The 11364-nt window shown below is 36.1% G+C and overlaps 1 protein-coding gene across 4 annotated transcripts in view; it reads left to right on the top strand.

Annotated features, from left to right (window-relative positions):
- The window catches only part of anks1b (ankyrin repeat and sterile alpha motif domain containing 1B), a 258420-nt gene that overhangs the window by 87825 nt on the left and 159231 nt on the right, over positions 1-11364 (top strand). For all 4 annotated transcript variants that reach the window (XM_073838818.1, XM_073838817.1, XM_073838816.1 and 1 more), the window contains 3 exons: positions 3626-3748; positions 5291-5472; positions 8148-8264. In XM_073838818.1, coding sequence (XP_073694919.1) covers positions 3626-3748; positions 5291-5472; positions 8148-8264 — 422 coding nt within the window. The remainder of the gene's footprint in view (positions 1-3625; positions 3749-5290; positions 5473-8147; positions 8265-11364) is intronic.

The raw sequence follows: 11364 nt of genomic DNA, 5'->3' as shown, positions 1-11364 counted from the left end.
GAGGGTTGTGAAAATGCAGTCTTGGGAGTTGAGGACTTCTCTTACTGCTTGAAAATGTCTCTTTTTGACACTTGTGAAGTCTAAATCACCCATCATCCTACAGGACAGAGGCAACATTACAGTTCTCCTCCCTGCCTCTGTGTGGTCAATGAACCAGAATCCCTAGCGTAAAAGGAATCTCAAACTCAAGCTTGCTGTGGTTTTATAATCTGCAGTCTTTGACGGGACTCTGAAACTATTGTTGTTTTCAAGTTTACCATGTGGCTTGTGTAGCCTATAGTTGTTTAGAGCTACAATTACAGATGCCACATTTTGGTTTTCACCAACTTGAAGTGCTTTTCTTTAACCCTGTAAAACCTGACATAAGAAATAATGGTCAGAAAAATCCATATTTTTTTAAATGGAGCAACAACAACAACATAAAAGTTTGCATATGTGACCCTGGACCACAAAACCAGTCATAAGTGTCATTTTTTCTAAATTGAGATTTATTGGCATCTGAATAAATAAGTTTTCCATTGATGTATGGTTTGTTAGGATAGGACTAAATTAGGTACAACTATTTCATAATCTGGATTCTGAGGGTGCAAAAAAATCTAAATATTGAGAAAATCCTCTTTAAAGTTGTTCAAATGAAGTTCTTAGCAATGCATTATTACTAATCAAAAATAAGGTTTTGATATATTTACAGTAGGAAATTTATTAAATGTCTTCATGGAACATGATCTTTACTTAATATTCTAATGATGGCATAAAAGAAAAATCGATAATTGTGACCCATACAATGTATTTTTGGCTATTGCTACAAATATACCTGTGCTTAAGCTTTTGTGGTCCAGGGTCACATATGTGTTTTTTTGTTGAGTATCATATTTGATACATCCAGCTTTTATGGCTCGTTAAGTATAAAATAGAAGAACATGGAGCTTATACTCTAGGATGGAAAATAACACCTCAGATTTTTCAAAAATAGGAGTCGAAATATGCAGTTTCGTGTAGTTGCTAAAACCAAAAAGTAATCCCGATATTTTACCGATGTAAAGAAATTAGATCTTTTTAAGGGTATCGCAAGCTACTTAAATATAATGTATATAAATGTTAGAAAACATTAGTTGTGACCCAATATCCCGCAATAATACACTGCCAGTCAACAGTTTTTGAACAGTAAGATTTAAATGTTTTTTTAAAGAATTCTCTTCTGCTCGCCAAGCCTGCATTTATTTGATCCAAAATACAGCGAAAGCAGTAATTGTGAAATATTTTTACTATTTAAAATAACTGCTTTCTATTTGAATATATTGTGAAATTTAATTTATTTCTGTGACCAAAGTAAGAGACTTCTTTAAAAGGCATTACAAATCTTACTGTTCAAAAACTTTTGACTGGTAGTGTAAGCCTTAGTAAGATGATACATATAATGCAATGCAATATACAGTCTTTATGATTAAGAAATATACAAAAATATGTTTCTTAAAAGCCTGATGTATCATGTTTAATACTCACATTCTAAAATGATTTTTCTAAAATAGGCACTTTTCCATTACCCCTTAAATTGCGAATTGAAAATACGGCTAATGGAAACGCCTCAAAAGTTTTTACGCTCGCATGAGGTGGTTTTTCAGGCAATTCGAAAAAGGAATATTTCACAAAACAGCAATGGAAACCTTTTTTCGCATTTACAGGTCGCATTCGATTAAATATAGCCACAATCTTGTTTGCCATGACTTAAAATAACGTTTCCATCGCATAACATTGGTTAATGGAAACGCCGTCATTCCGCAATACTTTTTAATCGACATTTATAAAATATTGCCTAAGTTTTGCACATAACTGTAATGGAAACGTGCCTTGTGTGTTCATTACCCTTTAAAGTGTGCAAATTGAAATTGAGAATTGAAAATACGACTTATGGAAATGCGTCAATTGCGCAAAAACTCCCATGTATCGCAAAAACAATTTTATGCTCGCATGAGGTGTTTTTTCAGGCAATTCAAACAAGGAATATTTCGCAAAAACAGCAATGGAAATGGTTTTCCGCTTTTACAGATCACATTCGATTAAATATAGCCAAAATCCCCCTAAAATCCGTTGCCATGACTTAAAATAACGTTTCAGTCGCATAACATTGGTTAATGGAAATGCCGTCATTTCGCAATACTTTTTAATCGACATTTATAAAATAGCAAAATCTGTAATGTAAACATGCCTTGTGTTTCCATTACCCTTTAAATTGCGCAAATTGAAATTGACAATTGAAAATACGACTAATGGAAATGCGTCAATTGCGCAAAAACTCCCATATATCGCAAAAAAAAAAAAAATCTGCTCATATAAGGGGGTTTTTCAGGCAATTTGAAAAAGGAATATTTTGCAAAACAGCAATGGAAATGGTTTCTTCGCATTTACAGGTCACATTTGATTAAATATAGCCAAAACGCCACAAAAATCCATTGCCAAGACTTATCATGAGAGGAAAAAATTAAGCTTCAGTCGCATAACATCGGTGGAAACGCCGTCGTTTCGCAATACTTTTTAATCAACATTTATAAAACAGCACCAAAGTTTTGTGCAAATCTGTAATGGAAATGCAGCAAATGATGTATGGATAGTCAAATAAGCCTAAGTTGCTTCAGTTCAGCAAATGGCCATCTTAAAATATTACTAGCAATATAAAAATAATTCTTACATTTACTTAAAAATCAGTATAGATTTCACATTAAGGGATTAGTTCATTTCTAAAATAAACATTTCTTGGTAATTTACTCACCCCTTGTCATCCAAGATGTTCATGTCTTTTAAAGTTTTTTAGTAAAACATTCTAATTTTTTTCATATAGTGGACTTCAACGGAGAAGGTCCAAAATAGCAAGTTCAATGGCACTTCAAGGAGCTCTACACAATCCCAGTCGAGGAATAAGGGTCTTATTCAGCGAAACAATCTGTCATTTTCTAAAAAAATAAATAAATACTATACTTTTTAACCACAAATGCTCATCTTGCACTAACTCGACTTCACGTATTACATAGTCATGTTTGGAAAGGTCACACGTGACAAAGGCAGAAGTACCAACCCAAAGTTTACAAAGCAAATGCGCAAAGAAAATCCAATGCCCTTTACAAAAAGGAAAAAAAACAATGTGAGATGATGTTGAAGTTTGAAGAGAAATTAGATTTTTTTTTCACCCTATACCCTGCCCTTCTGAACTAAAGTACACAGAAAAAGAACTAACCACGCATGACCTTATATAATTATGTAATGCAAGTAAGTCGCAAACATTTTTCTTTTTTTTTTTTTTTAAGAAAATGACTGATCGTTTCGGGAAATAAGTCCAATCATTCCCAAGAAAGACATGAACATCTTGGATGACATGGGGCTGAGTAAATGATCAGAAATGTATTATTTGGGAAGTTAACTAATCCTTTTATTTTTTTAAAAAGGCAAGAGGCATTTTATAGGTGGTTTGTCATCAAACTTGTTGTTGATGTTAAATTATGCAAAGTAGTGGTCTTAAAAATTACGTATCAAATATAATACAGTAGGCTTTATAGAGTTTAACTGAGCACAGTGTATGTTTATGGTTGTGCTTGTTTGTGTTCTGTAAATTCATTTCTCTCTCTCTCTCTAGATTATATGATGTCCGATTGTGACAGAGGGATTTTTCACGAAGATTTAGCCCGTCAGTGTCCAATACCGACACCACGCACATCAATACCCTCACCTGTGCCCTCCCCGTCTCTACGGCATAAAAGTACGTCTGGATATATTTGTATGGTCATAGCAGTGGAAACCAAGTTCTAAATGCAATAAATATGCTATTTTAACACTTTAACGTAATCCAAATGCTCATCCAAACGCTCATCCTTTCAAAGAGAACATCTGCTGCCATGTTTTGTCTTGTATTTCAGTGTGCAGTATGACACCCAGTGGTCAAGTGATAGTAATACAGCACATTGCCTACAGCTTTGTCTTCCTCTGGCAAAGATTTGCACACATAAATCACTTAATCCATTCCTCACCATGTTTTTAATTTAAAAGTAAATCTAATCATAAGTTTTGTTCATGACAGGAAGACAAATAGCGAGGTAAACGAGTGTATGTTTTAGTGGATGTTCCTCACAATGAAAGTACAGTCAGCAGCGCCCCTAGTGGTCAGATGTTGCTGTGCAGCCAAGTCTCATTTGGTCCCTTTGTGATCTGAATACTGCTGGATTTGCGTTTTTCATTTCAGCTGGGGAAGCATTTTGGTAATGATCACAGGTGAATTTGCGTCTGCCAGCCACAAAATGACTGTTAGTACACATCAACACACTGAGCCTGTGCCAGAAAACAAGCATTTGTCCCAGAATAGATATTGAAAAACAGACAAAAGAGATCAATAAGACATAAAAACATTTATTTAAAAGGTTTCACAGAGAATTTGAATGTGCTTTTGTTATGATACAGTGCCTAATTACATGAAAACACTAAAATAAGTACGTTGAATAAGTATTCATACCCTTAACTCAGTACATAGTTAAAGCACCTTTACAGCCTCAAGTCTTTTTGGGTATGATGTGACAATCTGCATTTGGCAATTATCTGCCATCCTTTGTCTCACCTTTTCACCTCTCAAGCTCTGTCTGCTTGCATGGGAGCTGGCAAACATTTTCTAGAGTCCTAGTTGTTCCAGTCGTCTTCCATTGTGGATAATGGAGGCTACATGCTTCTGTGAACCTTCAATGCAGCAGATTTTTTTCTGAACTAGATCATTGCCTCAACGCAAGTCTGTCACTGAGCTCTACAGACAGTTATCTTAACCCTTTGACTTGGTTTTTGCTCTGATATGCATTTTCAGCTGTTAGACCTTTTCTGAGAGGTGTGTGCCTTTCTAAATCATACTCACTCAAATGAATTTGCCACAGTTTAACTCCACTCGAAGTGTAGTAACATCTAGAAGCAATATGAATGCTCCTGAGCTAAATTTCGAGTGTACCAGAAAAGGGTATGAATACTTATGCAACGGGATCTTTTCAGTTTTTTATTTTTAATAAATTTGCAAAGTTGTTACAAACCTGTTTTGTGCTTTGTCATTATGGTGTATGAGATGTAGATTGATGTGGAAAAAAGTAATTTAAAGCAGGTTAACATAATACTGCAACAAAACGTGAAAAAAATTGCAAGGCACTGTAAATAAGGGATTTTTTCTATCATTTTTTCAGCTCCTCTTCTTCAATGCTTTACCATGAACTCATTTTACTTTCATTTAAATTCATAGTTTGCCCCTCTCCCTTTTTTTCCCTTCCCTTTGTAGATGATGCAGTAACGGGGGAGTTGTCCAAGTTGCTGAATGAAATAAAGATTTGCCGTGATAAGGATTGTTCCTTTGAGGAGCTGTGTCAGACCATTTCTTCTCACTCTCAGTCCATGGAGAGTTTCGGCAGTGGGCGGCTGTCTGATGAGGACCGGAACGGCACTCTCCCTCGAATAAACAAGGTGTGCATTATGAAGAAAATACAGTACACTAAATGAACATTTTGCTCATTTTGAGATGTTTTATCAGATTACACCTCTTTAAAGTATCAAAAAAAGTTTAGTTTTCCAAGCAACTGACATCAACTGATCAATATTAATGAGCTTTGATTAATAATAAGTACGTAACCATTGATGCGGTGTGTCAATATGGCCAGCAGGGGGCAGAACTAAACACTGTGTGCATCACTGGGTATCCCTTCAATTTATATAATCTCATAAATACATATTTATAGCACTAAAGCAGCCTCCGATTTAATCACTGACATTATTTAACACAAACGGAATCACGTTATTCATCATGCTGCTGGTTTAGGGAGTGAATTTAAACTTATGTAAGGGACACAATGCATTAGGGAAGTGTGTAATGGAATGGTCATTTGCTGAGGTTGTGTCATGGTTTAGCTGTCACAGTGACCACTGGATCATGGTTTACTCCACTGCGTTTGTTTGATCAATATAATTAAATGTGGAGTGAGGTCAATCAATCAAAGTCTGCAGAGCCCAGATAAACAAGCAAAGACACGCACGTACACAAACACTCTTCAGAGGCGTTCCGGTCGATTCCAGTCGCGTCAAAACCTACTAAGACTTCACTGAAGGGATTGGAGTTGTTTGCAAAGTCTATAAAAGGGTTCTGGGAACATTTATTGGCCATACATTTTACCTGCCAGTCACAAAAACAGTAGTTTAAGTTAAAACAGCATTACAGTATACATTTAAGTACAATGTCAAAGGAATTATTTAGCAATTTTACCCTTATATTTGCAGCAAACAATTGTTTTTTCACATTCTAGTATCAGAAAATAAATACACATCATATTTAGGGCCCTATGGTTTCCGCACTATGTATAAAATGAATGGAATTACAGAATCCGGTCATGGAATTTGACAATTTTGGATGAATAAATCAAAAGTAGGTCAGTACACTTAAATCAAAATGCGATATGGACTAGTGTCTGTGAATATTAGACTGCAAAAATACTGATTAAATATGAATCCTGCTTGTCTCTTTGAATAAATGGCACAGACACTAGGTTTTGTTTGCTACACACAAGCGTACGCGATCTTCAGGATGTTTTAGCCTTTGGCACCTCAAAATATGAGTACATATACTTGTGAACATAATCTCTAGAATGGCTCTGAGAGTCACTTCATGAACATTTTATTGTTTCTTTGAATAAAAACTTCGTCATATCATATACAAACAGAAGCTTAAAGATCTTTACAGAAACCTGTCAAATTAAAGTTTGGTTTAACTTGAAAAAACTGTGACAGAAATATATAACTTAATGTAATGATAATACTACTAATAATCATAAAAGTATTATTAAACCATTATTTTTTTAGGGCATTTTTACCAGAATTAATTTACCAGAAAAATGTAAATACACAACACAGTATTTCTGGGAATGAATGAATGAATGAATAAAACAATTTAAAATTAAATCAATGAGACATGCTTTTGATTCTTAAAATGTAAAGAAACCATTAAATTGGAATCCAGAAAATTCATGGAAAATGCAGAAATTAAAACTAAAAATTAAAAAATGTCATTTTTGTTAAACTTTTAATAAATTGTGTACTTTTCGTGAATTTAATTTATTAGACATGCTTTTAGATGGCTATTTTTTATTTAACCAATACAATTATGAAATGGAAATGGAAAAAAAGAATTAAAATAGAAAAAAACTGTATTTTGAAAAAAAATTGAATGGAATTTGAGAAAAAAAAGGATTGCATAGGGCTCCACATATTTATATATGAAACTTGAATATGGTCAGATAATTCAGTTTTTGTGCATCAACATGAGGAATGTGTTTCTACATTGAGTTCTGGAGTTACAAAAAAAGAAAAAAAAACTCACATTTTCAGCAAAAGAATCAGACAGAATAGGTCACTGAGAGTCAGACTATTATTCTCACATATTTAAACCATGAATCATGTTACAATTCCTCTAAAAAGTCACAGAAACAGTGTCCAAAGTCACAGACAAGGAAAGCAAGTGTTCGTGTTGGACTATAGCGTGAAACAGAAAGACACTTACAAATCCTGTTAAAGTAAGTTGACTTTTGTGTAGTACAGTTTTTATCTACTTAAATGAGAAATGTCCAAAGTACAGTAGTCAACATTTGAAGTAGATCAAAAAAGTTCATTAAATTTGTTCTCAGACAAGAACGGGTATTGTTTTGGTTTTAGGACAGCATTGATGAAAGGTTTTGATCCACTTCAAATGCTGACTACTGTAGGTTGTCCAAGTTGTTTTCAGTAACAAAATTCTGACAAAAGTGCTTTCTCTTTGGGAAATTGAACTTGTTTGAAGCTCAAATCTTGCTGTAAAAGGGCTAATCCAGGCTCTGAGATGGTTTTATTAATGGGAGATATTAAACTGGGCATTAGGTTCCTGCATGTTAATTTTAAAGGCTTATTTTAAAGCCCGTTTGAGAATAGTGATTAGCTCTTAAAATAAAGTGTTAAGTTTTCTTATATTAGTTTTTCTTGGTGTTGTCTTATACTGTCTTTCTTCTCTTAAACATGTGTAATGCTGGCATGAGCTGAGATCTGTATCTGTACCTCAGCCTGTGGGTTCTTTTCATGACTGTATGTAACTGTATGCATCTCTCTGCATCTGGCTGTAGCGGCCCACTCCCCCTTTGCCTCCGGCGATGGAAGAGGAAGAAAAGAGTTGCGGACCATCAGGCCTGTGGGAGGCGCTCACTCCCTGCAACGGTTGCAGAAATCTGGGCTTTTCTCAGGTACACACACACATTTACACTTCGCATCGTTATAATTCTGCAAGGGTTCTCTGAGTGCATAAAGAACTTGTAAAATATATTAAAATGTAAAAAAACAAAAAAAAACAAAAAAAAAAACAGAAAACAGTCTATTAATATATAAAAAGGATAATAATATATATCACATTAAAATAATGTAATATTTAATGTATTTATTTTATAATTGTTTATGTATTATCTCTTTATTTTATAAATGTATATATTTTGTGGTGCATTCCTAATTTCTTTATTTATATATATATGTGACCCTGGACCACAAAACCAGTCTTAAGTCGCTGAGGTATATTTGTAGCAATAGCCAAAAATACATTGTATGGGTCAAAATTATTGATTTTTCTTTTATGTCAAAAATCATTAGGAAATTAAGTAAAGATCATGTTACATTAAGATTTTTTGTAAAATTCCTACTGTAAACCTATCAAAATGTAATTTTTGATTAGTAATATGCATTTTTAAGAACTTAATTTGGAAAACTTTAAAGGTGATTTTCTCAGTATTTTGATTTTTTTTGCACCCTTAGATTCCAGATTTTCAAATAGATGAATCTCGGCCAAATATTGGCCCATCCTAACAAACTATACATCAATAGAAAGCTTATTTATTGAGCTTTCACATGATGTATATATCTCAGTTTTGTAAAAATTTAACCTTATGACTGGTTTTGTGGTCCAGGGTCACATACATACATATATATATATATATATATATATATATATATATAGTTGAAGTCAAATGTTTACATACAACTTCGGCAAAACAGAATCGGCAAAATATTACAACGTGAATGCTATTTTTTAAATTGGTACTGACCTGAATGAGATATTTCACATAAAAGACATTTACATATAGTCCACAAGAGAAAATATTAGTTAAATTTTTAAAAATGAGCCCGTTCAAAAGTTTACATACACTTGATTCTTAATACTGTTGTTACCTGAATGATCCACAGCTGTTTTTTTTTTTTTTTTTTTGTTTAGTGATGGTTGTTCATGAGTCCCTTGTTTGTCCTGAACAGTTAAACTGCCCGCTGTTCTTCAGAAAAATCCTTCTGGTCCCACAAATTCTTAGATTTTTCTGCTTTTTTGTGTATTTGAGCCCTTTCTAACAACGCAACAACGTTCGTCTCTATACCACAGTAAACACACCGCGTTCGTCTCTATACCACAGTAAACACACCGCGTTCGTCGCGTTCGTCTCTTTACCACAGTAAACACACCGCGTTCGTCTCTATACCACAGTAAACACACCGCGTTCGTCTCTATACCACAGTAAACACACCGCGTTCGTCTCTATACCACAGTAAACACACCGCGTTCGTCTCTATACCACAGTAAACACACCGCGTTCGTCTCTATACCACAGTAAACACACCGCGTTCGTCTCTTTACCACAGTAAACACACCGCGTTCGTCTCTATACCACAGTAAACACACCGCGTTCGTCTCTTTACCACAGTAAACACACCGCGTTCGTCTCTTTACCACAGTAAACACACCGCGTTCGTCTCTATACCACAGTAAACACACCGCGTTCGTCTCTTTACCACAGTAAACACATCGCGTTCGTCTCTATACCACAGTAAACACACCGCGTTCGTCTCTATACCACAGTAAACACACCGCGTTCGTCTCTATACCACAGTAAACACACCGCGTTCGTCTCTATACCACAGTAAACACACCGCGTTCGTCTCTTTACCACAGTAAACACACCGCGTTCGTCTCTATACCACAGTAAACACACCGCGTTCGTCTCTTTACCACAGTAAACACATTGCGTTCGTCTCTATACCACAGTAAACACACCGCGTTCGTCTCTTTACCACAGTAAACACACCGCGTTCGTCTCTATACCACAGTAAACACACCGCGTTCGTCTCTTTACCACAGTAAACACATTGCGTTCGTCTCTATACCACAGTAAACACACCGCGTTCGTCTCTATACCACAGTAAACACACCGCGTTCGTCTCTATACCACAGTAAACACACCGCGTTCGTCTCTTTACCACAGTAAACACATTGCGTTCGTCTCTATACCACAGTAAACACACCGCGTTCGTCTCTTTACCACAGTAAACACACCGCGTTCGTCTCTATACCACAGTAAACACACCGCGTTCGTCTCTTTACCACAGTAAACACACCGCGTTCGTCTCTATACCACAGTAAACACACCGCGTTCGTCTCTTTACCACAGTAAACACATTGCGTTCGTCTCTATACCACAGTAAACACACCGCGTTCGTCTCTTTACCACAGTAAACACACCGCGTTCGTCTCTATACCACAGTAAACACACCGCGTTCGTCTCTTTACCACAGTAAACACACCGCGTTCGTCTCTATACCACAGTAAACACCGCGTTCGTCTCTTTACCACAGTAAACACACCGCGTTCGTCTCTATACCACAGTAAACACACCGCGTTCGTCTCTTTACCACAGTAAACACATTGCGTTCGTCTCTATACCACAGTAAACACACCGCGTTCGTCTCTTTACCACAGTAAACACACCGCGTTCGTCTCTATACCACAGTAAACACACCGCGTTCGTCTCTTTACCACAGTAAACACACCGCGTTCGTCTCTATACCACCGTAAACACACCACGTTCGTCTCTTTACCACAGTAAACACATTGCGTTCGTCTCTATACCACAGTAAACACACCGCGTTCGTCTCTTTACCACAGTAAACACACCGCGTTCAGCTCTATACCACAGTAAACACACCGCGTTCGTCTCTTTACCACAGTAAACACATCGCGTTCGTCTCTATACCACAGTAAACACACCGCGTTCGTCTCTTTACCACAGTAAACACACCGCGTTCGTCTCTATACCACAGTAAACACACCGCGTTCGTCTCTATACCACAGTAAACACACCGCGTTCGTCTCTATACCACAGTAAACACACCGCGTTCGTCTCTATACCACAGTAAACACACCGCGTTCGTCTCTATACCACAGTAAACACACCGCGTTCGTCTCTATACCACAGTAAACACACCGCGTTCGTCTCTATACCACAGTAAACACACCGCGTTCGTCTCTATACC

The sequence above is a fragment of the Garra rufa genome, chromosome 4, assembly GCF_049309525.1.
Source record: "Garra rufa chromosome 4, GarRuf1.0, whole genome shotgun sequence".
Lineage (NCBI taxonomy): Eukaryota > Metazoa > Chordata > Actinopteri > Cypriniformes > Cyprinidae > Garra > Garra rufa.
This window is presented reverse-complemented; position numbering and strand designations above follow the sequence as displayed.